This window comes from Musca autumnalis, unplaced genomic scaffold (assembly GCF_047663935.1).
Source record: "Musca autumnalis isolate F117 unplaced genomic scaffold, ASM4766393v1 scaffold_3, whole genome shotgun sequence".
Classification (NCBI taxonomy): domain Eukaryota; kingdom Metazoa; phylum Arthropoda; class Insecta; order Diptera; family Muscidae; genus Musca; species Musca autumnalis.
In genome coordinates this window covers 176,284,741-176,310,574 of record NW_027411866.1, presented here as the reverse complement: position 1 = coordinate 176,310,574, position 25,834 = coordinate 176,284,741, and the positions used below count along the sequence as shown (strand labels likewise).

The window sequence follows — 25,834 nt, the reverse complement described above, 5'->3', positions numbered from 1 at the left end:
TTTATGATGAAAAATTTTGTAGAATATTTGGATTCGATATGATCACATTTTAAAGGAGTTTTTGAAAGATTTTCGAAAAAAGGACCAAAAATGCCCCTATGATGAACCGCATGCTTGTCATTTTTTGTTGTTGTTGCACAGTGTAATTAGTGCAATATATTCATTTAGAAAATTTACAAACTATCAGTCATAATTGTTAACTTGTATCGTTTAGACGCTAGTTTATGTGTTCATAAGCAAAATTTTCATTTGGATTACAATGTCGGATACACTCCATAGAATTTGTGTGCTGCTGTTGGTTATAGACATCTTCATGGGTAACAACTTCGGCGAAGGTCATCCATCAGGAGGAGCCATTATTTTTCCCACAGATGATAATGATAACTATAATCATCAGTCGAATACTTCAAAAGAAAAGAGCAACATCACCGATGTCATCCAAAATAGATGGGGATCAGTTGAAAGTACACAACACAGTTTGATGTCAAACAATTCAAATCACGGTAGTAAACTCGGAATCATTATATTTAGAGATTCTTCGGAGTTAGAAAAAGATGTTGCAAATTCTACAATATCGAATGATACTAAAAGTGATGAACAGGAGGAGTATGATCCGAGATTTACCACTAAAGTACGTTTAAATTGTAATTGCAAAATTTTAAGTGTTTGTGCAGCTACAGATGATTGTTGATATTCTTTTAATAACCTTGTTTATGACTATTCTCCCCGCGCTAGTCCTAAGTGTTGTAAATAAAAATTTATAATGTTAATGTGGTTTTATTGCTGCAAATTATTACATTACTTGTTTATATGATAGTACAAATAAGAAAAGCAAAGCTCAAAGCAATTATAGGAAGTGCATATTTTAAACCGGTTTTTTAATTGCATAGACTATGAACAAACTGCACAAACAGATGCATACGTATTTCACACAAGGCAGGTGGTTTTTTTCTATTTTGAAGATTGTCATAAAATTTATTTTTCACGATATTTAAGAACCACTTTATGTTATACCCAAATTAATGTTTCGCAAGCTGCAACGACTTAGTTAACTGTGTCCGTCCGTCTAAACCTTGTAATCACGCTACAGGTGGCAATCTTGTTAAAAAAGCTATGGCTTGTAATATGAATGCAATATTGAAAATTGATTTTTAAAGAAGTTAGACAAATAACCCTACTTTTGAAAAGAAAGGTTTCAATTTAAATTCGTATAAATGGGAGTTCCAAATGTCAAAAATTGTTTAGCCACATCTAATGTGCCTGATGTTAACTTAACCGGTTATATTAATAGGTCGAATATTTTTTAATAGCAAGTAAAAAATATCAGTCGGCTTTGGCGACAGAGATATACCCTCAGCCTATGTGAACTAGAACTTTCATCTACGGACAGATCGAATGTATTTATGGCCTTTTCACAATTTTGTGGCACTTTTTGGACATTTGAACTTGCCGACAAAAATTTGGATTAGGATTAAAGTTCAAAAATTTTGCGGAGGAAGGAATAGACCGACATAGTGCATTACGGAAGTGTATCTTATTTTGAGGGTCATATCTTTTCGATAGATATCGCGCCCACTAGTCATTTCCGTGGGTTATCGAACACCTGTTGGACCAGTATGCCAGGAAGCATGGACTTGTTCACGGAAAACATAATATGGCTGTACATCATTGGTATAAATTTCCAAAGGATCTCCGAACAGACCCTAAACTGAACTTGGACAAAAATGTTGAACTCTTGTGGGGGAGGTATCCTAAGGAGTGGACCGATATGGGCCATTTTAGAAGTTAAACTAAGTTTAAACAAAATATGACGAAGACCAAATTTTGGACCAAATCGGTCTATCAGTTCCAGAGTTATTGTAATCTCTTACTACTACATATGGTGCCATAGGGGTTTTTTACAACTTTCGGACTGTTTTCCCAAGAAGTATGGACTTGCCACTGAAAAAACTTTACCCGATGTAATTGAGACAGCGATTGCAAGTTGCTTCAACAGAAATAAACTTTATTCAAGAGCAGGTCTTAAAGTCAACTTATCCGAAATTTTGTGTGGGATGTACCCGAAGAAATGGGCAAATATAGTCCATATTCAAACCTGATTTATGTCTGGTAGATATATTAGGATGCGTAAAGTATGGACCAAATCGGAACATTTTTGAACTTTTGTGGGGGAGTTCCCTGAAGGAGTGAACCGATATGGCTTATCTTCGAACTTAAACTAAGTTTGGACAAGATATTATGAAGGCCAAATTTTGGATCGAATTGGCACATCCGTTCTAGAGTTATCGTGCGCTCCAACCACTACACACGGTTTCATAGGATTTTTTGAAGCTTTCAGGCTATTTTCTCAGGAAGTAGGGTTTTGCCCCTGATGAAGCTTGTACCGCCGTATGGGGGCCGTGAATACAAGATGCTACAACAAAAATCAAACGATTCGCGAGCAGGTCCAAAACTTTTCCGAAAATTTGTGTGGGAGGTACCCGAAGGCGTGAACCGATTGAGTCCATATTGGAACCTCATCTAAGTTTGGTAGAAATTTCACGATGTGCAAACTTTGGACCAAATCGGTTACTCCCTTAATGAGTTATCGCGCACACAAATTTTCCGAAAATTTTCGCACTTTTGTGGGAGAGGTACCGGAAGGAGTGGACCGTTATAACCCATCTTCGAACTTGAACTAAGTTTGGACAAAATATTGCGAAAGCCAAATTTTTGACCAAATCGGTTCATGCGTTCGAGAGTTATCGTGCGCACCAGCCAGCCAGACAGACGGACGGATATTGCTAAATCGACTCCAAATTGTCTGAAACACATTTCGTCCAAACATACTTGGGGTGTAAAACCATTATTTCGATGAGGCACATTTTGCCCGTATGAAAGTGTATATACCCTCGTTAGCATTAATGCTGAGGGTATTAAAAACCTTAAACTTTACATGTTCCAAATTTTGTGTGGGAGATTCCCTAAGGAGTGGTACGATGTACGTTCCATATTTGGACGTAATCCAAGTATGTTTGCGAGTGTTAATTTAGGCACAACCAAGTTTAGTTAGTGCCGGCAGATTTTTTGGAGCTCCAGGGCCATTATCTCAAAAAGTATGGACTTGTCCCCAAAAACGAATACACCGTCAAGAAAAAGAATACAAAGTCAAAATTTCGATTTTTAACAAAAAATGTGCCGTTTAGTGACCATTAATCGGTCAAACAAATTTTAAGGAAAATTCTGTTATTTGAAGACAAAATGTTGATGTATTTAATAAACTCACAAAAGTATATGAAGACTAAACACCACATTTCTGTAATTTTGGGTGGATAATGGGCTAAAACCTTAAAACCCTGAAAATTGGGCGGTACCGTTGCATGGGGACTATCCCAAAACGTGGACCGACCTTCCCAATTTTTTGCTCTCGACATTGTCAATGAACTATAAGTATTTATACCAAAATTCATCTGCAAACGCCAACTCCTTTTATATTTGGCCACCGTTTATTTGAACTCGCGACATAGTGCAGCGTTTTTTTTTTTTGAGGTTATGTGCCATTATCTCGGGAACTATGGACTTGCCCTCGAAAAAAATTACAATGACGTAACGGGGGCCGCACGAACATCCTGCTACAAAAAATTTCATAACGATTCGTGAGTTGTCACTAAACTGCACTTATTTCAAATTTTGTGTGGGAGGTACCTGAAGGAGTGGACCGATATAATCCATATTTGAACCTGATGTATGCCTAGAGGTAGTATTACCATATGCAAAGTTTGGTTCAATTGGGTTACTCTCTTCGAGAGTTATCGTGCGCACAAGTTTTGCGACAATTTTTTAAACATTTGTGGGGGAGGTACCTGAAGGAGTGGACCTATATGGCCCATTTTCGAACTTAAATCAAACCTGGACAAAATATTTCGATACCCAAAATTTGAACCGAACCAGTTGATCCGTTCGAGAGTTATCGTGCGCACCAGCCAGCCAGATAGACAGACATACGGACGGACATTGCTAGATCTACTCAAACTTGTCTGAAACGGATATCGTACAAACATACTTGGGGTCTAAAACCATTATTTCGATGAGGCACATTTTTGGTCGTGTATATACCCTGAGTCGGAGCCTGGAGTCTAGGAAATTTTGCTGGAGTCGAAGTCGTGAAAAAAGCTCGACTCCGACTCTGGGCAAAATTCTTTTTTCTAAATTTATCACAAGAATTTTTATTTTATTTTATATGGTAGAAAGATGATCATTAATAAATTGGTCGAATCCTTTTTTCATTTTAGATGAAAGCAAGTAAGAAAGTATCAGATATAACCTCAGCCACTGACCAAAAAAAAAAAAACCAAACACTATAATTATGCCGTATATAAAATATATTGATTTTGTATCACGAGTTTGACTTAAAATCTGTATCTACCAAATCATTGACGTATACCAAACATTTTTAGTGACCAAATTTCTTCACAAAGGACTCGGAATATTAAATTACATTAAATTAAGTTTGAAAGAAATTTTTTAAAGAGTTGTAGGGTTATCTTGCACGATAGCTATTTGAGTATGTACAAGCAGGGTTTTGGAGCCTGGACCATTATCTCTGGAAGTATTGACTTATTCCAGAACAAGATTGAACCGTTTTAAATGAGGACACAAGAGCAACCTACTGAAAAAAGAATCTAAACGATGAGCCGTTAAACTTCACTTCATCCGAATTTATGTGGGAGGTACCCGAAGAAGTGGACCGATATAGTCCCTATTATATGATGTGCAAAGTCTGCATCAATCAGAAACTCCCAGTTTTGGTGGTGGCGTCAGGGTTTCTTGGAACATTGTGCCCAATATCTCAGGAAGTATGGACTGGGGCAAGAAAAAAATTGTACCGTCGTAAAGGAGCCGCATGGACAACTTACTGAAACAAATTTCAAAACGATCCGAGAGGAGCTGTTAAAATTCACTTTATCCGAATTTTGGGGTGGGAGGTATCCGAAGGAGTGGACCAATATAGTCCTTATTCGAACGCAATCTATATTTGGAAGGAATAATACGATGTGCAAAGTTTGGACCAAATCGATTGCTCCCTTCGAGAGTTATCGTTCACACCATTTTACAGACAAATTTTGAACTTGTGTGCGGGATGTACCGGAATGAGTGGACCGATATGTCCCATCTTCGAACTTAAACTAAGTTTGGACAAAATAATACGATACGCCAAATTTGGTTGGAATCGGTTGGTCCGTGTGAGAGTTATCGTGCGCACCGCCAGACAGACGGGCAGACAGACAAAGAGACGGATATGGCTAAATTGACTCCAAATTGTCTGAAACGAATTTCGTCCAAACATACTTGGGGCCTAAAACCGTTGTTTCGATGAGGCACATTTTTTGGCCGTATCAAAGTGAATATACCCTTTTAGCCTAATGACTGAGGGTATAACTATTAGAAAATATGTAAGCAAAAGCTTTATTATAATTATTTTTTTGGTACAGTTGATTAATTTTTGCAAAGAAATGTAAAGTTCCATGACAATATCTATAATTATATTGCACCTTTTGCGTGAGTTTTCAAGCTGAAACGAGTTTTTAACATATCATCACTTTTATGGCAAAACTTATTTACACTTTGGATCACTGGTTTTAGATCACACTTATTTAAACCCTACATTATAATGTGGAAAGTGTATTACAAATTTGTTTTGACCAAAATTCATATGCGAAATAGTTGTCCTACACCCCCTTTTGGTATACCAATCTTCACATATCGACAAAATGAAGGGATCAAGCTACATAGGTATGTGTGCCAGCCCAATTACAAATGAAAATATTCGAATTACAAATGAATTAATTCGAATTACAAATGAAAAAATTCGAATTTCAATTAGAATTCTCAAATTAAAAATGAAATAATTCGAAATTCAATTGGAATTCTCAAATCACAAGTGAAATGTTTCGAATTTCAAATGAAATTATCAAATTATAAGAGGGATGTGGTAGTAATTTTATCCGACATTTTTTTATCTCACTAATTATATGTGGCGTAAGGATGCGTTGACCTGCCTGCAAACAAAAGACGCATTTTCCCAAAATTTCAGCGTCCTATCTCCATTTTTGTGGATGCTAGAGTGATTACCACAGACGGACGGACGTGCACAGATCGACTCAGAATTTTACCCTGATCAAGAATATATATACTTTATAGGGTCGCAAATGAGTGTGAGTGAGTCAATGCGTTACAAACGGAAAAACAAACTTAATATACCATCTATACTATGGTGGAGGGTATAATAAAAAGGCTTCCTTGTGTTTCAACAATTCAAGATAGAATAATATATTTTTCCAATTTGTCATATTATTAAAATTTCTAAGAAAATCGAGAGAAAATTAAATAAAATACCTTGATGATTTTGACCATAAAGATGAAGATTGATGGATTTTATGTGTTCGAAATTGTTTTATATGACAATAGATACAACTTTGTCTCAGAGAGTAAAAGGTACACGCAGAGAAAAAAATATGATTGATCCAACAATATTCGAAGAGCAAAATATGTATTGTAAAGATATTATTAGATTCCATATGTAGTATTGTGACTCCAACAATAGTTTTTGTTAATTGCAACAATTGTTTTTGTCATATCCAACAATAGTGTTGCCTACTGGACAATATTATTCCTTTTTTCGAAAATTGTATTCTCTTCTATTGGTATTCGATGCCGTGGTGAAAGAAAAATAATGTTGGTGAGTGTTTTGTTTGTCAGAGTTCGTCTCATCTTTGTTTTTCATTTTATCTTTGTTCTTTTTTGTGTATGTACACCATGAGATTCTTTTTTACTTGTTTCTTCTTTCTCATTCTTCTTTGTGTTTTGATAGTTAAGTTACACCATAATCTAGGAAGTGTTTTTGGTCGTAATTTGTGTTTTCTTTTCATATTTGTTATGGTTTTATGGTATTCCGTAGTTGCTTTTTTAGTTAAACCTAGCAAAACCTGGCCATGTGTTGTGTTTGTCAATGCTCATAATATTGTACTTGACATTTATACCAAAGTTATGTGGAAAGTGTATATGAGAATTATATACGATCAAATCAAAAAATTCAGTAACAGGTTTTCTGGGCTGACAATAGTTTTTGTAAAAAATCTAGATTATGATTGTTCTTACCATAGGTATCGTCAATGATTTTTACATTATTGAGGAATTTCGAAAGTTGTTATTGTTTTGTATGTTTGGAGCAAAAGATGGTATTTTTGAATTTGAAATTGCAATGCTTGAACAATACTAATGAATTGTTGGAACAATAGTAGATATTGTTGTTCCAACAAAAGCAACAAATATTTTTTCTCTGCGTGTATGAACCTCACAAAATGATTCCTATGGACATCAAGGGCCCAAACCTATAACATAATAGCAAAAGGTGAGAAGATAAGGAAACTGTATTATCCTTTTTGGTCTTCTATCATGCAGCGGTGTCAGAATAAAGTTAATATTAGCATTAAAAGTAGTTGAATTCATTGATGTTTGAAAACGGTAAGTTTTATCGAAATGTGACTAGAGAAAATCTTATAGCTGTGAAAATTTTCTATAAGATTGGTTTTCGTAATTTTGTCCTAGGTTGTACCTTTTTGAGATATATAAGTTTAAGTTGGGAAATTGCAGTCATGACCTTGTTTTATAAGGAGACAGTCAGTAAATTGTCAAAATTTGAACTTCTATATCTCAAAAATGGTAATAACTACGAAAACATCATAATGGAAGAGAATTTTCACTGCTATAACCCTTTTTTAACCCCATTAAATAGGGCTTGCGGTTTCCAAGCAAAATCGTGAAAACCTAAAAAAGCCCTAAAAATGTGAACTTTGGGGGTGATTAATTTGATAATATTTCCGCCGATTTTTTTGTTTCTTTGATTTTTCTCATCTACGAACATTGTAGTTTTAGAAACCGCAAAAACTTCCCAGGTGTAAGCACCTTTCGTTTAAATTTAGTTAAGGCGCACTGTGCTATTTATTGGTCACCGTATGTATAAATCAACCGTCAAAACCCAAAGAAGAATGTGAAAAAAGAAACAAATAAATGCTCTGTTCCAGAACCTGCAAGAATTTACTAATTTTTACTACGATAAAATTTTTTCCTTTATATTATCGGGAAAATGGTAAAAAATAGTAGATTCTTGCCGTTCTGGAACCGACCAAAAAACAATAAAATCAAGGTGTACAAAAAAAAAAAACAAAGATAAAGTTCTCATTCTGTCATACAAATAGAACTCACCAATTTTTTTTTTTCACCACGGCATCGACTACCGAGAGGAGAGAATAAAATTATCGAAGAAAAGAGATTAATATTATAAGAACTAGTGTTGGATATGACAAAAACAATTGTTGTAATTGACATAAACGATTGTTGGACTCACAATACTGCATACGGAACCTAACAATATCTTTTTCACTTTCAATACATATTTTGCTCTTCGAATTTTGTTGGATCAATCAATTCTTTGTCTCTGCATGTAAATGAAATTAAATATCAATTAAAATAAGTGTTCGTTCGTACATCCAAATTCTCTGTGTACCATTTTCATATTAAATATTGTTTTTTGTATATTATTCATTTCTCGCATACCAAGTAGCGGACATTTTGCTAGTTATTTCCCAAGAAAATCGTTATCAAATAGCTGATGTGCTCCAATAAATTATTTTGATTTATCTCCAATAGAATTTGAATAATAATAAGAAACCAATATAATAGTGTTTCTTCCCACGCAGTATCTAGTATTAACATTGTTTTTTCGCCTACACCGAATCACGTAGAAAAATCTTATTGTATTTGCTTTTTGTGTCCAGTTAATCCCCGTGTACAGCTGGTAATATATACTAGACATGATTTAGAATATAAAAATTTATCACATTAACAACAACAACGTTCCAGATGCGTTTGTTTTACAATGTGCGACTTAACGCTGACCCTATAAAAACGTTCACAACCGCATACATCGATCAATAAACAAATTGTTCTAAACTCGACTAGATCAACAACTTAACAAGAAATGTTGTTTATAAATTACATCTGTTATATACTACTTCTGTTGGCATTTAAACAATTTTGCTACGCTCATCCAGGTGGTGTTATTTTTCCCAAGGAAATTGATGAGTACTCAACTAGTATCAAAAATGTGACAAGTGCATCGGAACAACAATTTGCTGTCAAATCTACTAAAAGTGAAATCAAACAAACCAATGTGAAACAAGACCCAAAGTCAGTGATAAAAACCACAATTCAAAATAAAAAATATGATGACGAAGATGAGGAGGATGAGAATTATGAGCACAGACATGCCAGAGTACGTTCGAATTGCAAATGTAAAATTGCAAATAGATGTGCGGATTCTGATAAATGTTAAATATTAATTTTTGTAAAAAAATAATTTTGTATTTTTTGAAATAAATAATTTAATAAAACTATAAAATCTACATAGTTTTTAAACAATCCATTTGTCCATTTGTGGGCACGTCTGATGTTAATGCTACATCTCCCCCCGCTGTTTCTTGGTAGCTATCCCCACATACATACATCACCTACCTATGAATATATGGACCCATATTTTAGTAAATAGGTAAACCCGCATACCTAGTACCTATAAACAATGTACAGTAAGACAACAAATGTATTGCAAACACCAAAATTGTAAAAAAAATCATAATAATTGTTCACGGTGCGCCTTAACTAAATTTAAATGAAAGGTGCTTACACCTGTGAAGTTTTTGCGGTTTCCGAAACTACAATGTTTATAGATGAGAAAAAAAAACAAAAAAATCGCCGGAGGGACTTTCAAATAAATCGCGGCCAAAGTTCACATTTTTAGGGGTTTTTTAGGTTTTCACGATTTTGCTTGGAAACTGCAAGCCCTATCGAAATGGGATTAAAGAATGTGTTGTAGCAGTGACAATTCTCTACAAGATTGTCCTTTATGATATTTTCTGAGATAAAGAAGTTCAAATTTTGACAATTTACTGACTGTATCGTCTTATAAAACAAGATCATGACTGCAATTTCCCAACTTAAACTTATATATGTCAAAAATGGTACAACCTAGGAAAAAATTACGAACACCAATCATATAGCTGTGAAAATTCTCTATAAGATTGGTTTTGGTAATTTTTTCCTAGGTTGTACCATTCATATATAAGTTTAAGTTGGGAAATTATAGAGAATTTTCACAGCTATAAGATTTTCGCTAGTCACATTTCGAGAAGACTTACCGTTTTCACGCAAATCATGAAAACCTAACAAAAAACAAGTAAGAAAAGCATTAAGTTCGGCCGGGCCGAATTTTTTATACTCTCCACCACGAATTGTATTGAAGTGAATAGGAACAATTAGTTTAATTTCGTTTTATTACAGGAGTAGTACATATATCTCAACTGATAATACTCCCTTCAAAACAGCTCATATGGGGCGACATTATTGTTCTTTCCAAAACATGTACCAATATTTACAAATTTCCGAATTGAGCGAAATACATAAAATTGGGCAATACCGACTAGACCTAAACTTGAATATTCAGGATTTGGATAGTTAACAACATCGGGAACACCGTTCTATGGAGGATGTATAAAACGTTGACCTGTACCGATAAATTTCTGGAGGAAGGTTTCGTAACTCCAGCGAATATTAAATACCAAATTTCAGTTATTTCCGTTGAATAATGTGGCTAAAACTTTCAAAATATCGAACTTGCTATGGGGCTATATAAAAACATGGACCTATACCGGAAAATTGAAGGTGGAAAGTTTTATACCACCAACGGACCATTAAATATCATCCGTTTCGATGGGATATTGATGACACAACCTTCAAAATACGGAAATCGGGAAGTACGCTCCTATGGGCTTATACTGATAATGAAGAAAAGGGCTTATACTGATAATTCTCTTCTGCAATATTTTAGATACTCATGGCAGTTTAAATACTAAATTTCAATCATATCGGTGGTATATTGAGGCCACAACTTTCAAAATACCTTAAAACGGGAGGTACGGTCCTATGGGGGCTATTTGAGGACGTCGACCTATACCGGCACATTTCGGGTGGATTGTTTCATACCCCTATAAAAAACTTAATACCAAACATCAGCTATTTCGGTGGGGAACGAAGACTAACTACAAAATGTCAGTCATGTCGATGCGACATTGAGCAGCAACCTTCAAAATACCGAAAATCGGGAGGTACCGTTCAATGGGGGCTATATGAAGACATAGACCTACGAGGGCGGTTCGGAATCTTCTTAGCCTATCAATGAAAGAGAATAGTTAGTTTTTCAAAAATATTTTTATTTTTATACCCTCAGCCTTTAGGCTAAAGAGGGTATTTACACTTTGATACGACCAAAAATGTGCCTCATCGAAATAATGGTTTTAGACCCCAAGTATGTTTGTACGATATCCGTTTCAGACAATTTTGAGTAGATCTAGCAATGTCCGTCCGTCTGTCTGTCTGTCTGTCTGTCTGGCTGGCTGGTGCGCACGATAACTCTCGAACGGATCAATCGATTCGGTTCAAATTTTGGGTATCGACATATTTTGTCCAGATTCGATTTAAGTTCGAAGATGGGCCATATAGGTCCACTCCTTCAGGTACCTCCCCCACAAATGTTCAAAAATTGTCGCAAAACTTGTGCGCGCGATAACTCTTGTAGGGAATAACCGATTTGGTCCATACTTTGCACATCGTGTAATTTCTACCAAACTTAGATGAGGTTCCAATATGGACTCAATCGGTCCACTTTTTCGGGTACCTCCCACACAAAATTTCGGAAAAGTTCAGTTTAGGACCTGGTCTCGAATCGCTTTGATTTTTGTTTACGCAAGTTGTATTCGCTGTCCTCTATACGACGCTGTAAGTTTTATTAGGGGCAAGTCCATACTTCCTGAGAAAATAGCCTGAAAGTTACAAAAAACCCTATGACACCGTGTGTAGTGGTTGGAGCGCAAGAAAACTCTCCAACGGATCTGTCGATTCGGTCCAAAATTTGGCTTTCGTAATATTTTGTCCAAACTTAGTTCAAGTTCAAAGATGCATTATATCGGTCCACTCCTTCCGGTACCTCCCCCACAAAAGTTCGAAAATGTTCGGAAAATTTGTGCGTACGATAACTCTTGAAGGGAGTTACCGATTTGGTCCATCCTTTGCACATTATGAAATTTCTACCAGACTTAGATGAGGTTCCAATATGGACTCAATCGGTAAACTCCTTCGAGTACCTCCCACACAAAATTTCGGAAAAGTTCAGTTTAGGACCTGCTCTCGAATCGCCTTGGTTTTTGTTGTAACATCTTGTATTCACTGTTCCCTATACGAAGGTACAAGTTTCATCAGGGGCAAGTCCATACATCCCGAGAAAATGGCCGGAAAGTTGCAAAAAGCCCCTACGACACCTTGTGTAGTGGTAGGAGCGCAAGATAACTCTCCAACGGATCTGTCGATTCGGTACAAAATTTGGCCTTCGTAATATTTTACCAAAACATAGTTTAAATTCGAAGATGCGCTATATCGGTCCACTCCTTCAGGTACCTCCCCCACAGAACGTCAGAAATGTTCGGAAAAATTTTGCGCACGATAACTCTTGAAGGGAGTGACCGATGTAATCCATACTTTGCACATCCTAATATATCTACCAGATATAGATCAGGTTCGAATATGGACTAAATTTGTCTACTCCTTCTGGTACCTCTCACACAAAATTTCGGATAAGTTCACTTTAAGACCTGCTATCGAATCACTTGGATTTTTGTTGAAGCTATTTGCATACGCTACTACCATTACGACGGTAAAAGTTTTTTCAGGGGTAAGTCCATATTTCTTGCGAAAACAGCCCGAAACGTGTAAAAAACCCCTATGTCACCATATGTGGCCGTCGAAGAACACGATAACTCTCGAACTGTTCAACCGATTTGGTCCAACATTTGGTCTTCGTCATATTATATCCAAACTTAGTCACATGGGCAATACCGGTCCACAAATTTCGGTACTTCTCCCCAATATTTAAAATATATCACTTTGGATCTCCTAATATTTTATCAAAATTTAGTTAAACTTCTAAAATGGCCAATATAGGTCCTCCCTAAGAGTACCTGCCCTATAAAAGTTCAACATTTGTGTCTTAGCGCAGTTAATTCTTATTCCACATTATTGTCGGCAAGTTCAAATGTCCAAAAAGGGCCAAATTCTGAAGAGACGTGAAATACATTCTATCTGTCCGGAGGTAAAAGTTTCGCTTCACTTTGGCTGAGGGTATATATCTGTCGGCAAAGCCGACTGACACTTTTTTACTTGTTCAATATAATCTCTTGAACCTTCAATACACTTAGTCCAACGCTTTTCTAGCAATTCTATCCCTTGATTAAAATAGTTTTCCTCAAGGTTTTCAAAATAGTGGTTTACAACTGTAATTGCATCTTCATTTGAGGTAAAACGCTTGCCAGCAAGGAATTTTTTTAGATTTGGGAACAAGTAAAAGTCGCTGGGAGCTAAATCAGGAGAATAAGGTGGGTGGTCAAGCAACTCGTACTTTAATTCGTTGATTTTAGCCATTGTTAAAACACTCTTGTGCGCTGGTGCGTTGTTTTGATGAAAAAATATTTTTTTGTGTTGTAAGCCAGGACGTTTTTCTCGAATTTGTACATTTAATTGATCCAAAAGGTTGCAATAGTACTCTGAATTTATTGTTTTACCCTTTTGCAGATAGTCAATCAATAAAATACCTTTGAAGTCCCAAACAACCGTTGCCATAACCTTACCAGCCGATTGAATTGTTTTTGCCTTCTTTGGGGCACTTCCTCCAGCTTCAGTCCATTGTTTGGATTGTTCTTTTGTCTCTGGAGTATAGTGGTGGATCCATGTTTCATCAACAGTTATGAAACGACGCTTAAAATCCATTTTATTTCGCTTAAAATTATCCAAAAAAGCTTGAGAAATGTTCATTCTTATGCGTTTTTGATCGACTGTTAACAAATGCGGCACCCATCTTGCAGAAAGCTTTTTCATCTGTAGTTCTTCATGCAAAATTAAATGGACTCGATCATTTGAGATGCCCATGATATTAGCAATTTCACGCACTTTTATTCGTCGATCATTTAATACCATATCATGCACTTTGGCTACAATTTCTGTTGTTGTTGCTGTTTTTGGACATCCACTACGTGATTCATCTTCAATGCTTGTACGACCACGTTTAAATTCAGCAACCCAATTTTTTACTGTTGCATATAAAGGAGCACTTTCACCTAACACATTCACCATATCATTATGAATTTCTTGTCCCGATAAATCTTTTTTATGTAAATATTAATTGACAGCACGCATTTCTAATTTTTCCATTGTAAAAAAATTGCGGATGCGTCTTTTTTGAACACCTGTTTCTATATGAAGGAGTTGCCAGATCGAAACAAAATTTAACATGTGTTCATAACAGAGATGGAAGTTTCCAAAATACTTAACTTTTTTCTGTTTATACCGCGCTTTTTGTGCTAGGCTAAGAAGTTTCCGAACTTCCCTCGTATACCGAAAAATTTCATGTGGAAAGTTTTATACCCTCAACGAGAAGACTAAGTACCAACTTGCAGCCATTTCGGTGTTATAAAGCGGCTAAAACCTTCAACATACCGAAAATTCGGATATACTGTTCTATGAGGGGTACATCAAAACGTGGGCGTATACCGAAAAATTTCTGAGGGAAATTTTTGTAGCCCAGAAAAAGACTAAATACCAAATTTCAGCCACTTCCGTGGAATAATGAGGCTAAAACCTTCAAAATACCGAAAATCGGGCGGTACCGTTCTATGGGAGCTATATGAAGACGTTGACCTATACTGACCAATTTCAGGTGGAAAGTTGTATACTCTTAACGAAGACTTACTACCACATTTCAGTCATTTCGGTGGGATATTGAAAATCAGGAGGTATTATTCTATGGGGGCTATATGAAGACGTGGAACTGTACCGACAAATTTCTGCTGGAAAGTTGTATACCCCCAACGAATACTAAATACCAAATTTCAGTCATTTCGGTCGAATATTAGGCCACAACTTTCAAAATACAGAAAATAGGGAATTACCGTTCTATGGGGGCTATACTAAGGCGTGGGCCTGTACCGACAAGTTTCTGGGGCGAAGTTCTATACCCCAGCGGAGACTAAATACCAAATATCAGCCATTTCTGGGGAATATTGAGACCACAACCTTCAATACACCGAAAATCGGGAGGTAAGTTCTTTGGGGGCTATATAAAAGCGTGGACCTATACCAACAAATTTCATATGGAACGTTTAGTACCCCAGCGGAGACTAAATACCAAATTTCAACCATTTCGGTGGATTAATGTGGCCACAACCTTCAAAATACCGAAAATCGGGAGGAACCGTTCTATGGGGGCTATATGAAGGCGGGGACCTATACCTACAAATTTCTGGGGCAAAGTTTTATACCCCCAACGAAGACTAAATGCCAAATTCTAGCCATTTCGGTGTGATAATGAGGCTTAAACCTTCAAAATACTGATATCGTCCTATGGAGGCTATATAAAAATTTTATGGTAGAATTGTTTCTTAGCCTCTGGAAATACAAAATACAAAGTTACAACCGATTGTGTGATCAAATGAGACTAATATATTCAAAATATCTTAAAGTGACGCGTACTATATATATGGGGCGTTATATGGGGGCTATACCAAAACGTGGACCTATATAAACAAACTTTGGTAGAAATGTTTTTTAGCCTCTGGAGACACAAAATACCAAATTACAACCATTTCGGTGGTAAAATGTGACAAATATCTTAAAAATTTCTTAAAACAACGACGTGTCACGCGTCACATTGTATGGGGGCCATACGAAATCGTGGACCTACATAGCCCGCTTTCAATACCAAAAGTCCTACGTACATATAATAGATTCTACCAAAATTTCATCCACCTACTTCAATCCGTTCGGACGCCAGAGTGATTTCCACAGACGGACGGACATGTCTATATCGATGTAGAATTGCACGCTGACCAAGAATATATATAGTTTGTGGGGTCTACAATGATTATTTCGAGTACTTACAAACGGGATGACAAACTTAATATACCCCCCATCTTATGGTGGAGGGTATAAAAATGGAAAAAGGTCCTCCAACGAAAGATCAAGATTTAATAAAAATTGGGAAACCAGTACCCTTAGAGTGTAACATGCCGAGCCTTAATTATACCCTACACCACACAGTGGTAAGGGGTATTATGTCTTTGTGCATTTGTATGTAACATACAAAAGGAAACGAAATAGATCCATAGTTCCTTTTGGGGATATACATATAATCACTTTCTGAGTCGATTTATGCATGTCCGTCCGTCTGTCCGTCGGTCCATGTATTTTTGTTCGCAACGTACAGGTCGCATTTTTTGTCCGATTCAGCTAAAAGTTGGGGACTACAACTTTTTTAGCCATAGGAAGAACGCTATTGCTTTTGGTGAAAATCGGTTCAGATTTGGATATAGCTCCCATATATATTTTCGCCCGATTTCATTATTATTTGCTGCGCCAAACACGCTATATACGTCAAATTTTGATGAAATTATGAATGTGTGACTGAATTCGTTCTACAAATAAGTGTGCCAAATTATATCGAAATCGGTTCGGATTTGGATATAGCTCCCATATATATTTTCGGCCGTTTTCACGTATTTTCTGTACCAAACACGCTATATACGTAAAATTTTGATGCAATTTTGAATGTGTGACTGAATTCGGTCTACAAATAAGTGTGCCAAATTATATCGAAATCGGTTCAGATTTGGATATAGCTACCATATAAATATATGTTCGCCCGATATCACGTATTTGCTGCACCAATCACGCTATATACGTCCGATTTTGGTGAAATTTGGAATTTTTGACTGAATTCGGTCTAGAAATAAGTGTGCCAAATTATATAGAAATCGGTTCAGATTTGGATATAGCTCCCATATATATTTTCGGCCGATTTCACGTATTTACTGTACCAAACACGCTATATATTTCCGATTTCGATGAAATTTGGAATGTGTGACTGAATTCAGTCTAGAAATAAACGTGCCAAATTATATCGAAATCGGTTCAGATTTGGATATAGCACCCATATATATTTTCGGCCGATTTCGCGTATTTGCTGCTCCAAACACGCTATATAAGTCCGATTTCAATGATATTTGGAATGTGTGACTGAATTCGGTCTGGGAATAAATGTGCCAAATTATATCAAAATCGGTTAAGATCTGGATATAACACCGATTTATATTTTACTTATTCATAGTGGTGTAGGGTATCATATAGTCGGCCGACCGACTTTGATCCTTTCCTTACTGGTTTTTGGTTTAACTAAGTTCAAAGCTCCAATGAATATCCACAGTTGATAAACAACTTATTGAGGAACACTACTTTGGTAATTCTCCAAGCGACCATAGATTTTGTAATTTTTGCAATAATTTTATTGTCACCCCCAAGTAGTAGTTAATTCTTATTTTTGATCGTATAATTATAAATCGCAAAAACCCTTGTATATTTTGGCGGAATATTGTTTTAGGACCAGTAGCAAAAATACCGTACAGTTTTTACAAATTTTATTAGGATTGATGTCAGGATTTTGGCCCGAGATATTTATTAGTTTAGTGTTGTGATATTATATCAGAAATTTACACAAATAAGATTAATATGTCATGATCTCGCATTTACCGACTTTCAGAATAATGACTATTAAATGTTTTCTAATTTTGTCAGTGGGGGTGTCTTCCCAATCATTATTATGTCCGCGAACCCGATTTTGCATACCTTTTTTACTACCCAAACCCCGGTATTCCAGCTTTTTCAGAAGGGGTTTAATTTGATGCAATGAACGAATAATTAATATGAAATTTTTTACAATGTTGGTCTTTGCAATACATTTGTTGTCTAACTGTATATAGGTTATTTGGAGGGACAGTCAAATATAAATACATAAGCAAGGCCACGTAAAATATAAGTGCACACCTTATTGCAATGATTCATTTATTTATTTATTGTAGAAACATGTAAGCTGTTGTATCTACTGAGATAATAAACAATCATTTGTAGCTATGTACATTATAATTGCTCTGAGTTATTTCGTCTCAAATTGAAATTGAATATGAATTTTCTCAATTGAATTGCAATGACTTACTTGTCTTTTTATATCGGCGAACTCACAGTTTGAGATCAATAGTCGTTTAAAAAGCACGTGTATTTTATATACCGGTACAACAAATAATATTTAAAACAACAAAAACTTATAAACATAAACAACAAATAAACATTTAAAATGTGGTCAATAAAAAATTATATGATAATATTGGCACTCATGCTGGGGATAAATAGAAAACAATTCGCGCAAAGTTATCCAAATAATGCGATAATATTTCCAAGTGAAAATGGAGAATATCGAAATAATTCTCCTAATAAGCAAACACCACAATTAACTACAGAAAAGTACACTTTTTCAACGAAACGTGCAAATAATGTGGTTAGTGGTGTGGCCACTGATAAGAATTCTCTGGCGGGAAGTACAACATCCAAATATCACGCCAACAGCGAAGTTTCCAGTCATTCTATTAGTCATAACACATGGAGCAACAAAGCTGAAAAGGAAAGAGAACTAGAAGACGACGATGATGATGGCTATGATGACTACTATGATATGCGACATGCAACAAAAACAAAATTAAATTGTAAATGTAAAATTGGAATAAGATGTGCAAAATCGCAAAATTGTTAATAAGTATAGTTGCTTACATAGATCAATATATCGATTTTTATTTGGCGTGTTGCAACATTACGAGTAGGGTGTCCTAAACAAGAAAAAATAGTTATTAAAGTATATATCCCCAAAACATGTTATCTTTCTTTCACGAGTTTTCAGTGCAATTTCAAGTTATCATGATAAAAGAAATCACTAATAGCACAAAAAACATTATATTGAATATAAATGTAAGAAAAAATATTCGAAAATATATAAATTCAGGACCGAAAAACAGAGTTAAATTTTTGACCATAACTGCCAAAATCGCAAATTTCCGCAAAAAGTCTAAACAGTTTTGAAATCTACAGATCTTGGTACTAGTGGCGATACTTCCATATGCTTCGAAAGTTACTAAAACTTTAAGGAAATCCATAAATCTATATTAAATATTTTCATTTTGCCCAATATTATAACCAAAATATGTGGCAACCCATGAAATTTAGAGGAATTGTTATAAGTAGAAAAACGAAGCTTAGACCATCTACTAAAATATTAAACTTAAGTTAAGGCGTGAATAATAGTCCTTTGTTTCAGAAACTCGAGTGTAATATAACTATTTTAGTAATTAGTCATGTTTGTAAGGCTTTTTCTCCTTAAGAACAAATGGAAAAACAAAGTTTAGTTTCGAAAACGTTTAGAAGCGTTTTGCACCTTTAATCTCTTAAAATGATGACATGGATTTTTTTTTTGATTTTTGTCGTTGGTCTAAAGCCCGACCACGACCTCTTTTTTATACCCTCCACCATAGGATGGGGGTATATTAAGTTTGTCATTCCGTTTGTAACTACTCGAAATATTCATTGTAGACCCCACAAAGTATATATATTCTTGATCAGCGTGTAATTCTACATCGATATAGCCATGTCCGTCCGTCTGTCCGTCTGTGGAAATCACTCTAGCGTGCGGACGGATTGACGTAGGTTGATGAAATTTTGGGACCATATATTTTATGTACGTAGGACTTTTGGTATTGAAAGCGGGCTATGTAGGTCCACGCATTCGTATAGCCCCCATACAAAATGACGCGTGACGCGTCGTCGTTTTAAGGAATTTTTAAGATATTTGTCACATTTTACCACCGAATTGATTGTAATTTGGTACTTTGTGTCTCCAGAGGCCAAAAACCGTTCCTACCAAATTTGGGTTATATAGGTCCACGTTTTGGTATAGCCCCCACATAAGGCCCCTTTTAAAGTAAGCGTCATTTCAATATATTTTGAATGTATTAGACCCATTTGACCAAAGAATCGGTTGTAACTTTGTATTTTGTGTTTCTAGAGGCTAAGAAACATTTCTACCATAAAATGTTTATATAGGTCCACGTGTTGATATAGCCACCATAATACGATATCTCCCGATTTTCGATATTTTGAAGGTTTTAGTCTCATTATCACACCGATATGGCTGAAATTTGGTACTTAGTCTTCTTTAGGCCTATAAAACTTTCCCCCAGAAATTTGTAGGTATAGGTCCACGCCATCATATAGCCCCCATAGAACGGTACCTTCCGAATTTCAGTATTTTGAAGGTTGTGGCCACCTTAATCCACCCAAATGGGTGAAATTTGTGGTGGAGGGTATAAAAAGTTCGGCACGACCGAACTTAACGCTTTTCTTACTTGTTAAATATGTTATATATCCTTTATCCAAATATGGTATATAAAGGGTGTTTTTTAAGCCCGATAGAACTTGAAATTGTAAAAAATAACACAAAAAATTAAATTGTAATCAAATTTTTTTTTTATTCGAAAGATCAATACGTGACATTAACATTTGAAAATGATTTCGGGCATATAGGCACCGCGGCTGTTCTTGACGAAGTGCATTCTGGACGTCCAATTTTTGGCAACTTTTTCGAGCACTGCTGGCCGTATGTCACGAATAACACGAACAATGCTGGCCTCCAAGGCATCAATTGTTGCTAGTTTATCAGCATAAACCAGTGACTTCACGTAGCCCCACAGGAAATAATCGAGACGTGTCAAATCGCACGACCTTGGAGGCCAATTGACAGGTCCACTTCTCGAAATCAACTTATCGCCAAATTTTGATTTCAATAAGTCGATGGTTGCGTTCGCCGTATGGCACGTAGCGCCATCCTGTTGAAACCACATCTCCTCCGGATCAATGTCATCCATATTTTCAAACAAAAAATCATTGATCATGGTGCGGTAACGATCTCCATTGACCGTAACGCGAGCTCCGGCCTCATTTTTGAAGAAATAAGGTCCGATGATGCCACCAGCGTGAAAACCGCACCATACGGTGCATTTTTCTGGATGTAATGGAGTCTGTAGGGTCTCTTGTGGATTGGTCTCACTCCATATGCGGCAATTTTGCTTATTAACAAACCCGTTAAGCCAAAAATGCGCCTCATCGCTGAACGCCATACAAATGACGAAGTCGTCTATAAGTTGCGCGAATCGACGACTGATTTTCAAAGTAAATTTGGATAATTTCGTAGCGTTGTTCAAGCGTGAGTCTATTCATGATGATTTGTCAGAGTATACTGAAACAAATAAAAAAAAAAGTTTCTTCAAAATTTAATTTTTTGTGTTACATTTTTCCAATTTAAAGTTCTATCTAGTTTAAAGGAACACCCTTCATATATCCAAAATTACTGAACCGATTTTCCTAAAAAAATCCTATGTCAACTTGAAAAAGTTAAGCAGATTGTGGTTGGATTGACCATCAAATAATTATGAAAATATTACCATACATATATCGAGATTTTGTGATTTGTTGTTGTTTTATATGGTGAACGGAATCAAAATTGGCAATATACATTATCGCCTTTAAAATAATATGTGTGCCAAAAAAATTATTTGGTTCCAGCCAAAATAGAATTTTGCCCACCACCAGTTAAAAAATATTTTTCTCTGCGTGGAACGTGAAAAATCGTCATTTCAGGGCATAAAATCGTCATTTTCAAATTGTCAAATTCTGCAACACTGGGCCGAACCCGATCGAAGAAAACTAGTTGATGATTTTCTCAGAACGCTAAGACGCCGGCGACCTTGACACTCAGTTGACGGGGACCCAGGTTAGAATCCCAGCCGGGCTCATGCTGAAATTATTTTATTTTTGCCTTATTAAGGCGAAAGTCATTTATAGTAATATTAATTAATTTGCTTTCGAGTTGAGCTGTTTAGACCTAAGAGATACATTGAAAAATTAGGAGTCTACCGAAGTCCCACGCATCCACCCATTATGCTACGTTTCACGGGTGGTTAGGCCGATCTTCAGACATATTAGGATGTTGTTTTTGTGGCAGACGAAGGCAAAACTTGGTAACTAGTATATACGCAACTCATTACAGAAATGTATATGCGAAATTATGCCAGTTAATTGAAACTCCAAACTTTTCCTATAGTCCTGCTTGGTAATCCCATTTTTCAATGTTCACAAATACTATGGTAAGTTTTATTCCTACGCCATTAGTACTTGATATTCTATATCAGAAGATTTTGATCATCAATTATTGTCTACTAATGTTTTGACAAGTTGATGGTCGCTCAGAACGCTAAGACGCCGGCAACCTTGACACTCAGTTGTCGGGGACCCAGGTTCGAATCCCAGCCTGGCTCATGGTTAAAAATATTCAATAGTTTTGTGATAAATTACCTTCTCGGAAGCACTGTTTTTAAAAAAGGCTTTCGTGGTGTCACCTCTTATTCTTTAAACGAGGATGCAAACCAGTAAGGAATGAATCAAAGTCGAGCGTGGCCGACTATATGATACCCTATACCACTGTGAATATGTAAGAAATACATGGGGACTATATTCAAATCTAAACCAATTTCAATATAATTTGGCAAATATATTTCTAGAACAAATACAGTCACCCATTCCAAATTTCATCAAAATTTGACTTATATAGCCTGTTGGGTGCATCATTCCGTCACACGTTCCAAATTTCATCAAAATTGGACAGATATAGCGTCTTTGATACATCAAATACCTCAAATCACCAAAAGCAATAGGGTATACAAATGGTAGGCTGTCGATGTCAAGGTTTGTTAAGCAAAAAACAGCAATTATTTGACCATGAAACGTTCAAAAAATTACCTCTAATAAAGACAAGATTCTTATGTACTTAGAAAGGCCGCCAAAAATATATTATGATCGGTACAGATATTTTTTAACTAAAGTTTGCACCGATTTCAAAATATCATTTCGAGAAAAACACGTTTTAAGTTTCTATGCTTCATACAAATCACAATCAGCCAATTTGTTTCGGTCACCTAGAAAATTTTACCACATACTATGCTAAATGAAAGCCAATATAAAGTTTTCGATTTTTCGAAATTGACAAGAAATGTAGATTATCTCTATCGCATCTTCTTAGTCCATAAATACAAAAATAAAACAATAAATTAGAACTTACATGAAAATGTTCTTGGTCGTTGATTGCCTATAGTTTGCTAGCAGGTACTTATCAGCTGAATTTGTAAGCTGAAGTGCTGTAGAAATCTGAAAATAAATGTATTCATACATGAATTAATTTACATAGCGCATATTTACTCAAAGTATTTTGTAATTTTTCGTATTGGTTCAGCTACAGATCTTTTATTCCAGTTGCTAAATTAAATTTTAAATTTAATGAATGAGTATTCCAGATTATGCTTAGTGTTGGTATAATAGAAGTTTTTCCCAATATTTGACTGACTAATTATCGCCCTCCCTTGGGGGAGGTGTGAGATATGGCGAGGTTTTGAAAATTTGTATTAAAAGTGTATGAAAGTATAGTACGTACTAAAAACTGTAATCTTTGTATTGTATTGCTCAAACGACTAGTTCTAGAATTCTGAAATTTGGAATAAGAGTCGTTGATTAAGGGGAAAATCGACGTATAAAAAGGTTCGAGCAAAAACTAAAAGCTACCGAAAATCGTTTGGTTTTCCTATTACAGAAGATTTACACAACTTATATGATATGTATCGAACATTTAAAAAATAATAATATGGATAAATGCATGTCAAATTATCAATTTACATCTTACAATAAACAAGAAGTGACATTACATTTCGAAATATGTAGATGGTAATATATAAATCCACTTTAGCCATAAATCTGAAGGTATAAAATGAATGAACAATAAATAAAATAAAGGTTGCTGAATAATAATATGACACGACCAATCCGAAGCTATCCATCACCATGCCTATAATAATCTTTCGTGAAATAAATGGTTCTGAATCATTTTAACTTAAAAGTGTAAATGGCGTATCTCAATAATATTTCAAGTGTTCACAAATATAGATTCTTATCATATTTGATTGTAGAAAAAAAAACATCTTCATAATTACAAGCTATACACTTTAAAGAGAGGCATTTTTAGTTTGGAAGAAGCTTTTGTAACAAAATATAGAAAATAAGTTTATGGAAATATTTTCATTTTCTAAGTCTAAGAGTAATTGCTGTAGAAAGGGTATAGATATACACTCTGTTTCATGTCAATAGCACATTTCAAATTGCGTTTTGTTACTTCAGTTTAGTCGATATCCGTGGAATAACCTCGGGAAAGTTTATATATATTTGTTTGTAATTTTATGAAGTATCTTTCAACAGAAAATTTGGCTTCGATAAGTACCGTTATAATTTTTAATTTTCTTTCAAAAATCCCAAATGTTGTACGGTTTAAATTGTTTCATCGAAATAGCACATTTTTTAATAACTTGAGTAAAAATGTAAATTTTGAATGCCACTGTTACGATTCTTTAAAATTAGAATAAATAAATAAAAGCTATTTCAAGTTTAAAATTGTCTATAATACGTTGGCATAAATTGACAGTTTCTTGTTAGTTTTATAGAAAACTAAAGAAAAACGAAGGAACGAAGAGAGATGGTGCAAAATATACTTGAAATTCTACTGAAAATTGGGCATTTTTGATTGAGAAACTTCAAATTCCTACGACTCCTATTCCATAAAACAGGTCAATCATGGCATTAAGATAAGTTAATCATTAAAATATCAGGTGATTGTTATTGCTGTGGGTCTGAGCCAACATACTATCAAGAAAAAACGAGGTCCTTCCTGAAAAAAACTTTCACCGTCGGAATGTAGGTAGCTAATGCAAATCGCTTCAACAAAAATCAAAGTGATTAGATATCAGGTCTTAAAGTGAACTTATCCGAAATTTTGTGTGGGAGGTACCAGAAGGAGTAGACAAATATCAGGAAAAATGTATAAAATTGTCTTTTTCATTTCAAAAAAATCAAAAAAAAATTTTGATACTACATCAATGATTTTTGGTACATAGATTAAGAAAAAAATCAGCATTCCAAATCTGTTTTCGTTACTAACTTCGATCGTTGCGCGCAAAAGATATGACTGTTTTAATTATGATAATTAGAAAAAATTCTAAAAAAATCGCGGCTTAATATTGTTAGCTGTTATATCCTATTATCGTTAACTGAATTCGTAACCTTTGCGATGATGCAAAAAAATAATCGCAAAGTCTCAATGGATTCGCGAAAAATCAAATTTGTTAAATAATTTCACGTATTTACAAACATATTTTTGAAACAATAGCGTTCATACTTACGAAAAATATATAAAAAAATTATAACAGCATCCAGACATTTTGAGGAGTAAAATGAAACCTAAGTTGTGAAGGTTGGAGCTATAGTATTCAAGTTATTTGCAAAAATACGAAGAAAATATTACGAAAACATTAAAATCATATTATTCTACTTTTATTTTTTTATGGTTTTATAGGAAAAGTTGGAGAAAAAATTTTTGAGTTCTTCTGCATTTTCGTGAAAATTTCACGCAATAATGATGATATTCCGTTGTAACAAATTTTTCGCTTATAGTATTCCTATTGGATAATATTATTAGAACCTTATATTAAATCACAAGGAATTCCAATTGTGGCATAACGTTAAAATAATGTTATATTGAATATTACAACATTTGAGATGCATATAAACCGCGCAATTATGAAAATGACATGATGCGCATCCGATTTTCCAACACAGCGAATCAATCCCTTTTATTTGATGTACAGTTTGTCAAATTCTATTTAGCGACCAC

The 25,834-nt window shown here is 35.1% G+C and overlaps 1 protein-coding gene and 1 long non-coding RNA gene across 2 annotated transcripts in view; one reads left to right on the top strand and one right to left on the bottom strand.

Annotated features, from left to right (window-relative positions):
• LOC141398527 (uncharacterized) overlaps positions 1–25,408 on the bottom strand; it is a 55,731-nt gene extending 30,323 nt beyond the window's left edge. The window contains exon 1 of the mRNA XM_073975856.1: positions 18,182–25,408. Coding sequence (XP_073831957.1) covers positions 20,562–21,185 — 624 coding nt within the window. The 5' untranslated portion in view covers positions 21,186–25,408 and the 3' untranslated portion in view covers positions 18,182–20,561. The remainder of the gene's footprint in view (positions 1–18,181) is intronic.
• Positions 8,398–9,443, top strand: LOC141396676 (uncharacterized). The gene is made up of 2 exons (XR_012411216.1): positions 8,398–8,836; positions 8,902–9,443. It is a non-coding gene; the product is annotated as an uncharacterized lncRNA (long non-coding RNA).
• Positions 25,409–25,834: the final 426 nt, after the last annotated feature.